Raw genomic sequence first — 18,839 nt, 5'->3', positions numbered from 1 at the left:
AAAAACACATAGGCAAGAATCCCTACAGCCTCCGCCATATGCCTGTGTAACGGCCGCCCCGCAAAACCAACCGCCAGCACCCCCACCGCTTCCACTACTTCCGGAACCCCAGCTGCTACCCCCCAACCAGGCTGGAGAACTATACATAGCCGCAGGCCTGCTGGCAGGGAACGCAGCTGCTGTGGTCAACATGGCTGATGGACAGTTGCGAGGAACTGCCGGGGGACGTCCGGAGGTGACCGACAATGACGAAGCAGAACAGGTGCAGAGGACCTACATGGAAGTGGCGAAAATGGGGGAGGACTTGCAGAAGCTCTCCCTTGAGAGGAGAGAGACACTCCGAAGCAGCAAAACCAAAGAGGCACATTTGTTGCCATTAATCCCCTATCCAAACCCTCATCCGGCCCCTCCTGCGGATGCAGACCAAGCAGTTAGGGATGCATATTCAACCACAGTATCTGTGCAACGCAACTGGACACCGGATGAATTGCATGACATTGTGCGGGACCTTCCAGACCCCAAGGTGGATGTGGAACGCTGGTGCGCAGCCATACTGGAATTGATAGAGCTGTACCAGCCATCCGCTAGAGAACTGGACACTGTTTTCCGCAAAATCTTTGGATTAAAGTGGCCTCGTTTGAAGGGCGATTTTGATGTCGATGGACTGAGAACTGACATTGTGACTGGACAGCTGCAGAACCAAGATGGTCTGTTTGCAAGGGTGAGAGCAGCGTACCCTGTGCATACTGACTGGCCCAGAATCCACACCACCAGGCAGATCGAGGAGGAGACCTGTGATGTGTACCGAAATAGAATGGAGGAGGTGTTCCAAAAACACTGTGGTGTGGCCCAAGATAACGCGGCATACAATGACTTGTTGAAGACAGCGTTGATAAATGGACTACTCACTAACATTCATAACCGAGTCATGATGTCCTGTATTGGATGGGAAAGCAAGCCACTTACCGACGTCTGGAGTCATGCACTACACGCAGAGCGCCATGAGATTTCACAGGACAATGTGCAAAAGAAAAAATTGGTGATGGCACAGTTGATGTTCTATGAAAACCAGCAACCACGACAGGGAGACCAAAGAAAAAATGGCACAGGCCGGAAGAGGCCACAGACAGGAGGAGACAGAGACAGAGACTGGGGTACAAAACCTAAGAAGGGACGTTGCCATTACTGTGCAAGGGAGGGCCACTGGATGGAAGAGTGTCGGATAAGAAATCAGGCATGGAGGTTACAGGAGGCAGCTGGACGAGGGGGCCAGAGGTCCGATGGCCCTGCAAGAGATTGGGTCCCGAACCCACTCTATGCGAGGGGACAAGACAGTGGCAACATCGGATATGGACAAAATGGCCAGAGACCTGATCTTGCAATAGATTGGCCTCCGAGGGCCGATGACAGGAGACCAGACAGTGGCAACAGAAGCAACGCAGGCAACCCACGACAGGGAGAACAAGCCACCTGGCACCATGGACCCGGGGCCGAGGTGACTGTCAATCATCCAGGCCGCCTATAGGATACGGAGTTGGCTGTAGGGGTGATAGGGACAGAGATAGACATGCATGATGGTCAGTTCGTGCACGTCTCAGTTACCCCAGATGAGGCCCCACTCCTTGATCTATTCGTGAATGGTGAGTACATCACTTTTCTTGTTGATACAGGTGCTGGTGTGTCAGTAATCAGACGAGAAGAGATACCAAATGCCCCCCTGTCCAGGAAAACGCTTACGACAATAGGGGCATCGGGGGAACCATGCATAGAAGCAATTACAAACCCTTTATCAGTAGAACATGGGGACATCAGATTTGAACATAAATTTTTGTCTTCGACTGTGTGCCCTGTTAACTTAATGGGACGAGATTTGCTTTGCAAATTTGGTGTTAAATTGGAATGTTCCAGTGATGGCATATGCATTTCATGTCCAACGCTGGGACTTTACAATTTATCTGTCAGTAAGGGTAATCCCACTGATTGGCATTATTGCTGGGACCTCTGTGACAACGATTTAGTTGTGAGGTTGCACAATATGACACCTGATGATTTCACCAAACCAGCAATACTGCGTTGTACTGCACATGTATCACCATTCACAAGAGATCTGACCTATGAACATTTTTGGTATAATATCAAAAATCAAGACAAAGTACAGTTAGGTAGTGTATACACTAACAGTCAGTTTGGTGCCATCTCCCTGAATTTAACTGAGGAACAGAAAGTGTACCATACCGTGACAGGGGCAGTTCCCCACATTCCTTTAGGAAAGAAAAAAGGTGGGTGGGGGGACATAGACCCATGGCTAAAATTAGTACTACAGGCCAAGGACTGGCAACAGTTTAGTACAGAGACGTTATATTCACCCAGTATGGAGACATTTTCAACCCCATTGTTGGCAGACTGCATGTTGACTAGAACTTCTACTAGCGTTAAGCCTAGAGAGGGTTTAGAAGCATTAATGGTGTTAGAAGCCACCCCAGAAGACATATCCCTTTTGTTGGGAGCAGTACCAGAGGTTTTATGGGCCAAAGATAAGTACGACATTGGGTGTATCAAGAACGCAAGACCCGTAGTTGTGTCCCCTAAATCTACATATCGGCCACATAAAGCCCAATATCCTTTGAGTAAAGAGGCAGAGGAGGGTATAGCTGACGTCCACGCCTCTTTAGTGGAAAGGGGAGCCATCATTCCTTGCCCTGATTCACCATGTAATTCTCCCATTTTGCCTATCAGAAAAGCGTCTGGAGCATGGAGGTTTGTACAGGATTTACGCATTATTAACGAGGCTGTGCACTCACCCGCCCCGGTGGTTCCAAACGTAATGACTATTATGTCACAAGTCCCGGCTAATTCATGCTATTTTTCTGTGGTGGATTTAAGTAACGCATACTTCAGTGTACCTGTCCACCCAGATAGTCAATATTGGTTTGCATTCACTTTCAAGGGTAAAAAATGGACATGGGCGGTAATGCCGCAAGGGTACGCAGCAAGTCCTACTCTATTTTCGGCTGCATTAGCAACAAATCTTGAAGCTTTTGTTCCTCCTGAACAGAGTGTTCTAATAGAATATGTGGATGATCTACTCTTGTGTTCTAAATCAAAAGAAGCTTGTGAACGGGACACTGTAGCCCTCTTACAGTTTTTGGCTGAAAATGGCCACAGGGTATCAAAAGCTAAATTACAGTTTGTCAAACAAGAGGTCAAATATTTGGGTCATGTTATTACACCAGACGGACGCAGCTTAGGGCCAGAGAGGGTCAGTGCCATTTTGTCTATTCCACAGGCAACAAACAAACAGCAGCTGATGTCCCTTTTAGGAATGGCAGGCTATTGTAGGCCCTGGATTCAGGACTTTGCTGAAATAACAGAGCCACTGTCTGCTTTGATTTATGGTGGGAAAAATTAGCTATGTCAGACTCAATTGCATGGACAGCTGAGGCAATAGGAGCCTTAACCACCCTTAAACAGGCTTTAACTATGTCCCCATGTCTTGGTCTGCCCGATCATGATAAACCTTTTAACTTGTTTGTGGCAGAAAAAGATGGGTTCATGTCTGCAGTGTTGACTCAGGCCCATGGTGACAAGCAGAGACCAGTTGGGTATTACTCAAAAAGGTTAGACAGTGTGGCACGTGGGTTAGTCCCATGTCTCAGAGCTGTCGAGGCAGCAACAGTTGCTGTGTTAGTGTCAGCTGACATAGTAGCTATGCATCCTTTGACAGTACATGTCCCACACGCAGTCCATGCATTGATAACACAGGCTCGTACTGCCCATCTAACACCGGCACGCCTTTTACACTATCAGAATGTGTTATTAACCATGGCTCATGTCACTTTGAAGAGGTGTACGGTCCTTAACCCAGCTAACCTTCTACCCACAGTTGATGATGGCGATCCGCACGAGTGCGTTCAACTAGTAGACGTTATGTCAAAACCCAGACTAGATCTGACAGACAGTGAATATCCAAATTCAGACTTAATATTATATGTTGATGGCTCAGCGCAACGGTGTAAAGTAACTGGAGTGCCATTAGTTTCATACGCTGTCTGTTCAGACTCCGCTGTCATTGAGAGTGCCAGATTACCAGGACACCTGTCGGCACAGGCCGCAGAATTGTTTGCATTAACAAGAGCTTGCATCCTTGCCACAGGGAAAACTGTAACCATTTATACAGACAGTCAATATTGTTTCGGTGTCTGCCATGATTTCCATGCAATATGGGGACACAGAGGCTTTTTGACGGCGGCAGGAAAGCCGATCGCACACCATGTGTTGGTAAAGAATTTGCTAGCAGCCATTATGTTACCAAAAACAATAGCTGTTTGCAAGTGTCAAGCACACACCAGAGAGACTGATTCTGTGTCAAAGGGAAATTCTTTTGCAGATTGGGCTGCGAAGACAGCTGCTACCTCCCCCGTAGCACCTGTTTTACAGATGACGGCGCTCCCGGCACCAGTGGATCCGTTTTCTATTAATGATATCTCTTTATTACAGACAGGAGCTGACACACGGGAGAAAGCAGTATGGGCCAAAAAGTGTACAGTGGACACAGCCAACAACATATGGCTGGGTCCTACTGGCCTTCCTGCTATGCCCAAATCTGTTTTTCCATATTTGGCGAAAATGTCACATGGGCAAGACCATGCATCAAAAACTAAAATGATTGATCTTGTCAACAAGTATTGGTTTGCTCCAGGGTTCACAACCTACGCAGATCACTTCTGCTCAAAATGTGTTATTTGCATGACACATAATATTGGCAGAGGCATAGTTGTGCCAATGTCAGCCCAACCAAAACCAGACGGACCATTTGAGTACCTCATGGTGGATTTCATTACCTTATCCCCGTGCCAAAGTTATAAACACGCACTTGTCATTGTTGACATGTTTTCTAGATGGGTTGAATGCTATCCCTGTAAAGATGAATCAGCAAAAACGGTGGCAAACATCTTGTTGCATCATATATTTCCTCGATGGGGGCTTTGTTCCAAATTAGGATCAGACAATGGCTCACATTTTGTAAATAAAGTGATACAGAGTCTTGCACAAAACCTACAGTTTGATTTAAAGACACATTGTGCATATCACCCAGAAGCAGCTGCCCCAGTGGAGAGAGCAAACCAAACTTTGAAAGGCAAATTGACCAAATTGATGGCTGAAACAAACTTACCATGGGTGACAGTGCTCCCTCTGGCTTTAATGTACATGAGAGGGCGTACACATGCGACGCTTGGTCTGTCCCCTTATGAAATATTAATGGGCAGACCAATGAGAATGACAAATATGCCATTTCCACAGAGCAAAATGACATTGATGAATATTGATGACGAAATGGTGAGATATTGTCTCGCTCTTAACAACATTTTCAAGACAATTTATCCAAAGGTGAAAGCAGCGCTTCCAGACCCAAAAGCAGGACAGTTGCACAGCTTGGAACCTGGCGATTGGATCGTGGTGAAAGACCTGAGACGACAGTACTGGTATCAACCTCGGTGGACGGGGCCTTACCAAGTTCTTCTCATCACTCCGACCGCAGTGAAAGTAGCTGAGAGGGATACCTGGATTCACGCTTCTCATTGCAGACGATTTGATCGGCACACGCCCACAACTCCACACTGACCGGCCCGTGCATTGTGGAAAGACAAAATCTACAATGGCACCCATGTCTGCATTCACAAATTGGGTTGTGACAGCAGTCAGTGTCACACTGTGCTTAACAGTGTGGATGTGGTCGAAGGAGGGAGAACAAGCAGGTGAAAAGGAGAATCCAGAAAGTGTGTCAGGAGACACACTCATACTTGGCAGGGGGCGACGAGACATTCACCATCCGAATTTGGCCATGTCAGTGACCCTGAGCTTTGCGATACAAATGAATTATTCAAACTGCTGGATTTGTCAGCTTTTGCCACACAGCACCACAACACCTGTGTGGATGGCAATTCCATTGACAGCACAAGAATGGCACCGTTACAACTGGCAAGGTTTGGGCCAAAACAATCTACTTTGGGATTGGGACTCCGAATGTTATGGAGGGAAGAACCTCACTGTAAACCCCCTTGGGAGTAGATACAGGACAGTCGAGGAGTTTGTTACAAGCAACCCATGGAGCCAATACAAGGAGGTGCTAGATTTCTTAGCAGCAGAAGTGAATAAAGTGACTTTCCAGGTACCGTTTGGGTTCAATAAAACTGTGGTTCACAGAATAGGGACATTTCAGACTAGCTCCCGGTTGCAGAGGAACAATGCTACTAAAATTGTGGTGGGGTTGAAAACAATTCATGTTCAGACTAATTGCACCATGCAGGATGTACAAGCCAATTCTGAACTAATTAAATGTGTGCGGACAAAATCCAGTGCTAGCATTACTTGTGATTCGGAAATCTTTTATTTCCCTGTCACAATGGAATTCAAAATAGGAAGCCTTGAATGCGGCCTTAATAACTGTCAGGAGCAAAAGCAGACTAAGGTGACCTTCCGGTCCTCATCCATATGTAATACTATCCCCATCATGCAGGGAACAAATGTAAAATATTGTTTCTCTGGGCATCAGAACCAGAACAAAAATAATAATGTACTTGTAGGTAAAAGTTCCTGTGAAAAAGGGACACTAATGCTAACCAACCTTAGCCGTCCTTCCTATCTGCCAGAAAAGGTATATGCAGTGTGTGGAGATAAAGCATACACGCACCTTCCAGTTAACAGCCAGGGGACGTGCTATTTGGCTCACATCATCCCAATGATCAGGCGTGTAAGTGGTACCGAGATTCAAGCTGCATACTCACAGAATTTGAGAAAAACTAGTCGTAAAAAAAGGACACTGTCCTGGTGGCAAAAAGTATTAGGGGTAATTATACCAAATTATGGAACCTATAACACTCAAAACGAATTGGAGGCCTTGTCTACGGTACTGGAAAGACACATGAATGATTCAGATGCAGCCATAGGGGCACTGGCAACTGAGGTGAATGAAATTAAAACGATTTCTTTGCAAAACAGGATGGCTTTAGATATCATGCTTGCAAGTCAGGGTGGAACTTGCCGAGTTATAGAAATGGAATGCTGCAGTTTTGTAAGTGACCCTACAAAGGCAATTACCAAATTACATGAGGATACCTTAGCTGGTGTAAGTGAACTGCACAAAAATCACGGAGGAGAATTCTGGGGGATTTTCGAAAATTGGTTTGGGGGAATTGGGAACACGTTGACACGTACTCTGGTCTTGATTGTCACTACCATAATTGTGCTATTTTTGGTGTTTTTGTGCATCTCTGCTTGCATTAAAGCAGTAATGGCAAAAATCATTGGACCATCACCTGAGGTGGTGGTGCGGCCAAGACCACAGTGGGTGCCACCATTCAATAATAACGATATTATTTAGCTATGGGGAAGAGGGGTTAGAGGAAAATGTTTTTTTGTTTTGTTTGTGTGTATTTTATAGATGTGGGTTTATTTTAAGTTAGATGTGGAGTGTTTTATTTTCTTTGTGATGACTGTATTTTGATGACTGACATGCTTTTCCCTTCCACTGACTACAGGCCATATGGTGGTCGCTCAAAAAGAGACAAACGTTGCAAAAAGGCAATGAGGGCCGTTTAGGAATTTCCTTTAAAAATCAATACAAAAGATATTAAAATAATAAGGTTTTCGCCTAGACTTGTGGTCAGATAAGTGAAGGGTGGTGAAGAATTTTGAAAATATTTAGAATGTCATACTGTCTAAGTGACTATGAGATATAGTCAAAGGAGGGACTGTTATGGCAGCCTGAAAAATTCTAATTATATTTAGGCTAATTCTGGTTAACTCTCATTCTCAGAGAACAGCTGTGTAGGTGACAGGCCCATGTCACCTGTCATGGGTTTACAATAGTGTTTCCTCCTTGCTCTGGAGAAATGTCCTTTTAAGGTATGAAGTGTGATGTCTATTTCTTTCCTTATGTCCATATTAGAGCATGTGTGACCACTTCATTTGAGTCTATTTTTCCCTCTTGACTTGTATAAAAGAGGTAGCAAACTGTTAGGAAAGGGCTGGTCTACATACGTTGGTGTGTGGAGCAGACGGGGATCTCCTGAATAAATGGTGATTGTGTCTCAACATTTCTCGAACTTCTGCTTTTTGTGGGAATCCGATACTTGGCATAAGTTATCAATTTTTCCATAACAGAACGCATCTCTGTCGTTTTAGATGTCTTTGGATATTCAAAAATAGCAGATCTGCAAGCTCATAGCGCGGCACCGAGTGCCACGCTATGAGCTTGTAGATCTGCTATTTTTTTTTAATCGTAATATTTTTCGTAAATCTTTGAATACTGTATGTATATTTTTAAAGCGAACATTTTTTTAATATTTAGTTCCAGGGACCCCCCCCCCAGAAGCAAAGATTTGAGTTACAAATGTTCGCTTTAAAAATATATATAATTCAAATATTTGCGCAAATATTCACGATTTTTTTTAAAAGTAGCAGATCTACGAGCTCATATCGTGGCACTCGCTGCCGCACTATGATCTTGCAGATCTGCTATTTTTGAATGTAGCCAAAGAAATCTAAAATGGCACAGATGCGTTACCGGATTGAATGGGTTTAGTACCTCTAAGTGTTAATCTATGATTCATCCACTGATCCATATACTGTATACTGCACATCAATCCATCAATCCCTCCTCCCTCTCTTTCCTCAAACCTTCTCCCTATCATTCCATCCTTCCCTTCCACCCCCCCATCTTTATACCTGCAGATCCTGAGGCTTGTTGGCCAGCGGCTTGGCCTGGCCGCTGGCTGCTCCTCCTCTCCTCCTCTTCTTCAGTCCGGCGGTGGCGTTGTAGGAGGGAGGCCGGGGGTGCTTGGGGGTCTGGGCGGTGGGCGACTCGTGTCCCTCGTGGCCCTGGGGCCCCACTATCATCACCATGGAGCTCCGGTCGTCCGGGCCCTGGTCCTCGGTGGTCTCCAGCATCAGCATGCTCTCCGTGTCGTCCTCACCCATAGTGTCCATAGAAATCACTGAGAGAGAGAGAGAGAGATAGAAATGAGAGAAAGATAGGAGTAGAGATAGGAGGGGTGCATCCCTGCCGTTCCAGTGGTACTGTACTTGCCCCTGAAAAAGCCCCCTCGTCTCGTCCCCCCCCCCCCTTCCTCTGATTCATTGCTGCTTGGACGCATCTGACTGTCAGCTGAGTTTGGGAGCTAGAGAAACCCTTCGATTGAATAGACACACATGACACAGACTTCTATATGAGACAGAAGCATAAACATTTGTAGTTCATTTGCGCTACTATTCTGTGTGCCAGCTGTTTTCAATAAGCCTCTTGTCGCACGGAAGCAGCAGGCATTTGTGTTGCGAATAATCCACTGTGCTTAGATTAAATTGGCCTAACTACCCTAATCTAAGATCACAGAGGATTTCCATCAACACTCTCTGAAATCTATCATGGATTAATACATGTTCATGAAACGTTGATTGGTGGAGTATGACATCAGCAAAACTTGAGGTTTGTGAAATGTATATTTGAAACGCAGTGTTGATATACTAGATATTACTCCACTCTAAACATCCTCTGAGAAGGTGTGTATTGTAGCATAACTACTTCCAGACTTAATGAAGTCCAATAATGTCTCAGTGTAGCACAAAACTAATGTGCCTTGTATTTATTGAAGGAGACTTGCTTTGTATACTCTACCTGACAAGAAGTTTATTCCACCGATCATTCTTTCTTACTTAGTAGCTTGATTTTGTAATGTTGTATCTCCTTTGCAGTGAATTGACTTAAATCCATATTTGATCCCCTATGTCAGTGTTAAAGGTAGGGTAAGTGTTATATTCTGATAGTAATCATTGCTACAGAGCGTTCGTTCGGTCATAAGGGAGACTCCCTCTATAATATGTGAATAAAAGAACAGCAAATGAATTATATTAACCCATTAAGACCTGGAACTGTGTCATTTTTAGATTTGAGCTAAAACGCATTCTTTTTTTTGGGCTATTCAAAAATAGCAGATATACAAGCTCATAGCGCGGCACCGAGTGCCGCGCTACGAGCTTGTAGATCTGCTATTTTTGAAAAATCGTGAAAAGGTGTGCAAATCTTCTGAATATATATATTTTTAAAGCGAACATTTTTAACTCAAATCTTTGCTTCTGGGGGTCCCTGGAACAAAATATGTTGATGGGGGTCCGCGGCCAAATACATATAATTTTGGGGGTCCTTGACATGAAAAAGATCAAGCACCACTGATATAGAAACAAACATTTTTTCAGAAAACTGTTGAGATTTAGGAGACATGTAGAATCGGCTTCAGGTCTCAATGGGTTAAAACAATATGACCTGATATATCGCAAAGGCAATTCGCTCCACATCTAAGTCTGCATGCAAACAAGCGTTCGGTTGAGCGCCTGGAGAATTCTCACGTTCTTATCTATTACATTGAGTATATCAACACTGTGGCTATCAAGGCCTGTATTCTAACTAGAGCACTACCTCAGTGCTCCACACTCTATAAAGTAAAGGTTGACGGCCCAAGGTTCCACAATGGACCGTCGCTCTCCAGCTCTTTAGTAAACAGAATAGTACATTTTCAGGTAGGTGACAACATTTGAGCCAATCAGGAGAGAGCACTGAAAATGCATTTTCTGTTTAACTCATTCACTGCCAGAATTATTTCTGGCCGCGTTTGAACACTGCCATATTTTTCATTGAAAAAAAAAAAGTACTCAGGAGCCGAGATACAGAATTTTTAAGTTTTAAGTTAACAAGGAAGTGGATGGGAGTCTATATCTTCGAAAAATCATATCTCCTTGGTCTTTGGGTCCAAAAAAAAAAAAAAAAAAAAAAATTAAAAATTAAAAAAAATATTTTTAATTTTTAATTTTTTTTAAAAAGTCGTTTTAGTCGTTCTTGGCAGGCATGGCTTATGGACAGAAGTCGTTTTAGTCGTTCTAGGCAGTATATGAGTTAATAAAGAGCTGGGAGACTCCTTATATGGACAGGACACTCTATAGTAACGCAATGAGCGTCAGAACATAGAATTATTTGAATAATTGCAAATCACTTACCCTATACCTTTAAGTCTTGTTTAGTTACTTTAATCATCTGTGTGCCTTTTTCAGGTATTGTAAAGCACATTGTGATCCATTTTAATGTTCATAACGTGCCATATATACATACAGTATAAGGTTTGAAATTATTTGATGTTTCTAATTGTCTCCGCCAGGAGACAACGTTTTCGTTCTCAGCCTTCCGTGTGGCCACCAAGCTAACATTGGTCAAGCTTCACGTGACACGTGACAATATGTTGAAAGGGTGTGCTTTCATTGGCTAGCGAGACGCATGATGAAATAGAGGCCTATAAATAGGTGTGTCACTTCAAAAGGCCATTTATGCCTTTTGAAGTGAGGTAAGACAGGATTAATCAGGAACAGTACTGGCGGACACCTGTGCTCCGAGGAGCACATTTTTCTAGTTATTTGATGTTTCTGACAGAAACAAAAGATCGTACTTGTGATGGTGTCCAGTTCCACATTGGGGTTGGTGTGCTGCTGGGGCTCTGGCATGGGAGGAGGCTGGTAGATAGGAGCTGATCCTGGGGGAGGGACGTAGGACACCTGCAGGCTCAGCGTGGCCTAGCGGAGGAAGGCAGACATGACACATACAGTACTGTCAGACTCAGGACCTTGTACTGGACACGGTCCTCACTTCAGTACAAGGGTGTGATGATCACTTTGGGTGAGTGAGGTTGTGGGTTTGAAACCCGAATAAGACCCTGCGAACTGAAGGTGCGTGTCTGTCTGTACGTTGTGGAAGATCAAACGGAAAGATCTGTGTTTCTACCGACGCTCGATCACTACCTCTATGATCGCACAAAACGTTCATGGCTCAGATACAGTAAGACCGTCTCCATTACACCTCGTTTGTTACTGGACAGATCCAATGGGGTTACGGGTATGTGCCTTGCTCAAGGGTACATCAAAAGCAGGTCTCGAGGGGTTTTACAATCTGTTTGTCGAACCTCACAGCCGTCTGTTATTAACTCTAGTCTGGGGGACACAAATTGTCCATTCCATTACTGTAGGTAGGCTATACTGTAGATCAGTGGTTCTCAAACTTTTTCATGTCAAGGACCCCCAAATTGACACTTATTAGCCCGCGGACCCCCATTTCAAAAGATATGCCAGGGACCCCCATAAGAGAAGATTTTTTTTACGGCTCTAGCAGTGATTCTCAACCATTTTAATTTCAAGGACCACCAGTTTGACATGCATTAGGGCTACGGACCCCCATTTAATGGCATTTCTATCACTTGGACCGCAATTTATATTGTAAAATCTATGTCAAATATAACTCTGAGAGTGTACAAATGGACCCGTTAGGGTCCATTTGGTTCCATTTGTACACTCTCAGAGTTACAGACCCATAAGGGTCCATTTGGTGCCTAATCAATCATTTAGCTGGGGACCCCCTGGAACTCCCTCAAGGACCCCTGGGGGTCCCCGGACCCCACTTTGAGAATCAATGCTGTAGATCACACTAATCAAAGCATTGACATTGAATGTGGAAGGAATACATTGTTTTCTGCCTTCCTGAAAGTGTCCAAAAGTGTGAGTAATGTTCAAAACAGACGTGCATACACATGAATGTGCATATACTGTAGGCACACACACATGCATACGCCCACCCACCCAAACACACACACACAAAGAGAAAGTGTGAAAAATAAACAGTCTCTTTTATTCATAACCTCTGTTCCCCCGTGTGTGTGTGTGTGTGTGTGTGTGTGTGTGTGTGTGTGTGTGTGTGTGTGTGTGTGTGTGTGTGTGTGTGTGTGTGTGTGTGTGTGTGTGTGTGTGTGTGTGTGTGTGTGTGTGTGTGTGTGTGTGTGTGTAACATCAATCAGGCTGTGTCTGACAGGGAGAGGAAGACAATGTTTTGGGTTCAGGAAATGATGAAGGGAAACGGGCCAATGTTTCATCTACTGAAGAAAACAGAACTCCACAGTACGTGAGGAACACCACAGAGTGTGTGTGTGTGTGTGTGTGTGTGTGTGTGTGTGTGTGTGTGTGTGTGTGTGTGTGTGTGTGTGTGTGTGTGTGTGTGTGTGTGTGTGTGTGTGTGTGTGTGTGCGCGCGTGTGCCAAGGGACTGATCAGAGCATTTATTTCAGCAGAGTTGGGAGAGGGGAGCAAATAGGTATAGAAAGAGAGAGAAAACAAAGGGAGATGGGCCCACGGAACAGAGGATGACAGGGAGATGAAAGAGAGCAAGGGATACAGTCACAGACAGACAGACAGACAGACAGACAGACAGACAGACAGACAGACAGACAGACAGACAGACGCTATACTGTAAGTGACTCAAGCAGGAAACAGTGACTGATGGGTCATATGTGTTTCTTGGAACAAAAAGGCAGGGATATAAAATTAATCTGTGTGTGTGTGTGTGTGTGTGTGTGTGTGTGTGTGTGTGTGTGTGTGTGTGTGCGTGGGCGCGTGTGTCTCACCCCAATATTATTTCTCTTGGAGTCCAGTAGAGAGACAGTGAAGGACGCAGCCAGGTTGGGAGCGTTGAGCACATCCCTGAGAGAAATCCTGCTCTCTCCCAGGAGCCTACACACACACACACACACGCACACGCACACGCACACGCACACGCACACGCACACGCACACGCACACAGACACACACACAGACACACACAGACACACACACATTTTAGTGTTAAAAAGAAAAACGTTAATTGCTCAATTATTGATGCAGAGATGTGCAAAGGGAAGGATGTCGGACTTGTGACAGGAAGCCAGGATATGGGAACACATTGAATGAAAGCCATCATTTAGATTGGGTTCACTAATTAGAAAGCAGATTGGAGATTTAGGTATGCGCCTAGCGGTCCGGGCGCATATACCATATAAGCTGGTAATCCGGTCTGACAGTGTGTCGTGGGTTCGACTCCCAATTCCGACGGCCTTTGTAGTCCCATCTTTCTCCCCATTTCCTGTCAGCCTACTTTCCTCTCAAATAGAGGTAGCAAAAGCCCCAAAATATTGTTGAAAAAAAAATAAAGCAGATTGGGGCCGTATGCAAACGCAGTGAAACACTGTAGAAGCCAAAACGACATTGATTGGATTGTGATTGTGGTTTTGTGCACTGTCCGGCCTTAACCCATTAAGACCCATTAAACGCATCCGTGTCATTTTAGATTTTGTTGGCTATACAAAAATAGCAGATACACAAGCTCATAAGCTACAAGCTTGTAGATCTGCTGTTTTGGGAAAATCGTGAAAATGTGTGCGAACATTTTTAACTCAAATCTTTGCTTCTGGGGGGTCCCTGGAACAACCTATTTTGAGATGGGGGTCCGCGGTCAAATACATATCATTTTGGGTGGTCCTTGACGCGAAAAAAGTTTGAGAACCACTGATATTATAAATACATAATAAATATATAATAAATTTAAAAAGTGTTGGGATTTGGAAGACATTTGTAGAATCCCCAGAAGCAAAGATTTGAGTTAAAATGTTTGCTTTAAAAAAAAAATATATATATATATTCAAAAGATGTGCACACATTTTTCAAACAAATTCTAAAATAGCAGATCTACAAGCTCGTATCGCGGCACACTCGCGCTACGAGCTTGTAGATCTGCTGTTTTTGAATAGCCCAAATAAATCTTAAAATGACACGGATGCGTTCCCGGTCTTAAAGGGGATCAGCCCGTGTCCAATCACAGGTGTTACTGTATGTGCGCACATTGTGTTCTCGAAGATCACAGTCCAATCATCTTCAGGAAAAGAACGGTTCCCGTCGGCGACGGGTGGACACATTCCCTGGATTCCGTCCCCCCTGTGAGTCCATTGTGAGGTTTCATAATGTAATTATTCTACCAGCTCACATTCCGTTCCTATAAACAACACTACACAGCAAAAGACTGGAGACCAGCCAAGCTGTGGCTCGTCTCACTGATGACAGTCATGGTTGCTGTGCAGTGGTGGAAAAAGTACAAGTATAAGTCCGGAATTCAAAATGTACTTGAGTAAAAGTACAAAAGTATTGGTAGCAAAATGTACTTAAAGTAAACAAGTAAAAGTACTCATTGTGCAGAATGTCCCATTTCACGAGTTTTCAAATCTATAAAATGTATAAAAAATCTTTTGGAAATAGCAGATCTACAAGCTCACAATGCGTCGCATTGTGAGCTTGTAGATCGGCTATTTTCAAATGGCCGAAATGTATACAGAGAAGTGGTTAATGTATGTTTTGTAATAATAATCGAAATATATAGTAGGCCTAGTAGGTAACTAAAGTAACTAAAGTAAGTAACTAGTAACTAAAATGTTCAAATAATTGTAGTGGAGTAAAAGTACAATATTTGCCTCTGAGGTGTATTGGAGTAGAAGTAAAAGCACCTCAAAATCGTACTTAAGCACAGTACTTGAGTACATGTACTTAGTTACTTTACACCACTGCTGCTGTGTGCGTGCATGCGTGTTTTAATGTGAGTGAATGAGCGACTGAACAAGCATGTGCGCGTGCATGCGTAAACTTGTGTGTGAGCAAATGAGTGATTGAAGTTGAACACGCACACACATGTGTACAGTATGTGTGTGCCAGTGACAAATGAAGAAGAATACACTGGATGTGTAAGACTGCATGAATGGATGTTAAAGTCCAATAAGCAACAACTGGAGGAAAATGCTGAGTTTGTTGATGCTGATGGTTATCGTAGTCAAGTCATAGTCAAACAATAAGATTTACTATCCATATTGACAGAGAAACTTCCCCTCTCTGACTGTTTCAGCCATTCTGTGTTCCTACATTTCCCATGATGCAGCAGTAAGCGGGCATGCATCGGCTTGGGACGCCCTACAGTCTACAGTTGGCATTGCATCAACCTGATTCATATTTCTTTAAAGGAGTCACACCATGAATTTAAAAAAAATATTTGATATTTAATATCATATGGTGTATGTCCCTCAAACCATTTTCAAAAGGTTTGAGCCTAAATCAACACTCAGATATACTCATCCCAAGTCAATTCTCTCAGGCTTATAAAGCACTTTCAGCTGCAATACCAAAACGTCCTATTGGGCAGAAGGGTGCTACTGAGCAGAATTGCTCAGTAGCACCCCTGTCAAAATACATGGGCAGAAAGTTTCGTGAGGTAAGCAAACTTGCCATTCTGAGATGGCCTGTTCAGACACGCCCATTCTCAAAATCTCTGAAATGAGAATGAATGACTGAATGTTAAAAAAAAATATTTTTTTTATACAAGAGACACTGGGGAGCCCAAAAAAAATTAAAAAAATTAAAAAAAAATGAAATTCATGGTGTGTCTCCTTTAAGTCAAGATCACTGTTTTGCTGTAAACACAGTATCCCTCCCTTTAGGTGTTTAACCACTTAAACCTCATACTGTACTTTGTTGTTTGGGGTTCCCCAAGGCACGTTGTCCCTTCCTTCATGCAAAAAAAGGAACATACCCTAAATAAACATCAAAGATAATTTATTTTCCCTCTCTCATTCACATACTATACTGTCCCGTCAGACGGTTCAGTCCATCCTCCCCCTATTCCCACTTCACAATGGAACAGTCCTGTCTCCTTATCTCACTTCCCGTTTTCTGACCTATCGGAAGGAACGGTCAGTATTCCCCACGCTCTGACTGACTGGGCTGGCGGTGGTGATGGCGTTGCTATTCTGGGATGTGAGGGAAGGAAGGCACGGTCCTTCAAGACGTGGCTGGAATCCCAAGCCTGTTTTCAATCAGAAGTACTTCATAATGTGAAAGATGTATTTATATCGCAGCCATTTTGGCTCGGACTCTTACCCAGTGTGACGTAATAACTGTGGTAGGTACATAGGGGCGAGGTCATACTCACACACAAGAATGCAGCGTGTGCGTGTGTGTGTGGGTGTGTGTGTGTGTGTGTGTGTGTGTACAATGTGCATGCAACAGTACACACCTTGAGTGTACTGTTGAAATCTATGTAGTATCTCACGTCAACCACGCACACACACACACACACACACACACACACACACACACACACACACACACACACACACACACACACACACACACACACACACACACACACACACACACACACACACACACACGCACGGCAGTACCTGTTTCTTCCCATCTTCTCATGGTCTTTGACCACGCAGTGAAGCTCAGCTCCTGAGTCCAGAGGAATCCCTTTGAGATCCCACTCAAACCCCTGAAACAGAGAAAACATCATGCAATCATTAAAACATGTTTAATGTCTACAGTTTTCTACCTCATTATAGCTCTAATAAGTTAGATCAGGTTTACAGTTCTAATGGCTGAGAGAGAGTTTATGGTCTGAAAACACGTTCTGCAAAGTTGTTTTGCACAGTTTAACAGTGATGCCAATAATGTGGATGAAACAATGTGACTATAGGGTCACAAGGAGAGAGCATTACTCGCGTTGAAGAGTGATGATAGATGAGTTTACAGACGTTCCATCCAAACACTTTAATGTTGCTAGGAGACAAGGAAACCCCCTTGGACACATCCAGTCGGGTATTATTTGAATAATAGCATCACATGCTATTATATGCTAATGACACAACTACATCATATTTTGATCTTGTGATTAGCATAGGCTTACATAGCTACCGTCAGCTACTGTAGTTTGATGTAACATGTGTTAACGATTGAAGGGCTTGGGGAGACAGTAGCTTATTTTTTTCTTATTTTTTATGACTACTGGACATTATACTGTAGCTAGACATCTGAACTGCAAGGCTTTTTATTTTAAGGTTATTGTATTGAAGGTTGTATTAGTATAGATGTGTATTGGTTGTATGGCGTACCTCATTCCACACAGGGTTGGGATTGTTTTTGATCACCTTGGTCTTCTTCTTTGTGCCTGAAAACAATAAAGAAAAAGGTTCATCAAACATAAGGTTTATGACAGACGTATCTCATCAGAGAGGTCTAGAGCATACATGGGCTAATTTTACTATCAGAATACTGATATGTTATTGATTTCAGCTGTTACAATTCCAAACATGCAAACATGACCCGCTTTAATTACTTCAGTCTACTATATTAGTAGCCTAATGACAAAAAATCTATTGTCTTTTCTACAGTGTATGTCCAATGTATTTAAGTCCATACAAATGCATTACATTTGAAATGAAATAAAAATGTTACTTTTCAGGATTCCAATAAAAAAAATTGCAAAAATAAGCATATCTACAAGCTCAAAACGCATCGTGCTGCGACGCTTTTTCAGCTTGTAGTGTGACATTTTATGTGACATAGAAAGGTAAAGTACGGCATTAATTCACGAAAAAAGTTAAAATATGGAGATAAGAGGTGTCTACCGGACAGTATATGCAATGTGGCCCTCTGGAGTGAGTGTGGAAATGTAGCGGCCCTTGCCATCATCAAAGCTGCCCACCCCTAATTCACCAAAACCTCGCCCCCCACCCCTCCCCCAACCCACTGATCCTGAGACTATCACACGCACGATTAACATTACATAAATGAAGCTCAACTTAAATATATCAATACTTCATCCTTTTCTGTTGTTTACCCGTTTTTGTTTGTTTGTTTGTTTACAAGTCACCAACTTCACAAAGTCAGATTCCTTATACTGTAAGGGCAAATACACTTATACAAAATAAAGATTTCCGATTCTGACTACAATAAATGTTCTATTCAAGTCATGTCAAATTCATTTGCATAGGACTCCCTCTAGACCAGTGGTTCCCAACCTGTGGGTCGGGACCCCTAGGGGGGGTCTGCACATGATTTTGGGGGGTTCCCCAGATGACAGTAAAGTGACAATTTAAGGACTTTTAAGACCTTTTTAATACC

The 18,839-nt window shown here is 43.5% G+C and overlaps 1 protein-coding gene across 1 annotated transcript in view; it reads right to left on the bottom strand.

Moving 5' to 3' along the window:
• Positions 1-18,839, bottom strand: part of dysf (dysferlin, limb girdle muscular dystrophy 2B (autosomal recessive)) — a 155,531-nt gene that overhangs the window by 116,664 nt on the left and 20,028 nt on the right. Inside the window, 5 exon segments of the mRNA XM_084043388.1 lie at positions 8,728-8,996; positions 11,490-11,613; positions 13,487-13,592; positions 17,117-17,208; positions 17,828-17,883. Coding sequence (XP_083899514.1) covers positions 8,728-8,996; positions 11,490-11,613; positions 13,487-13,592; positions 17,117-17,208; positions 17,828-17,883 — 647 coding nt within the window.

Source organism: Gymnoscopelus microlampas (genome assembly GCF_963454915.1).
Source record: "Gymnoscopelus microlampas genome assembly, chromosome: 19".
NCBI lineage: Eukaryota > Metazoa > Chordata > Actinopteri > Myctophiformes > Myctophidae > Gymnoscopelus > Gymnoscopelus microlampas.
This window is presented reverse-complemented; position numbering and strand designations above follow the sequence as displayed.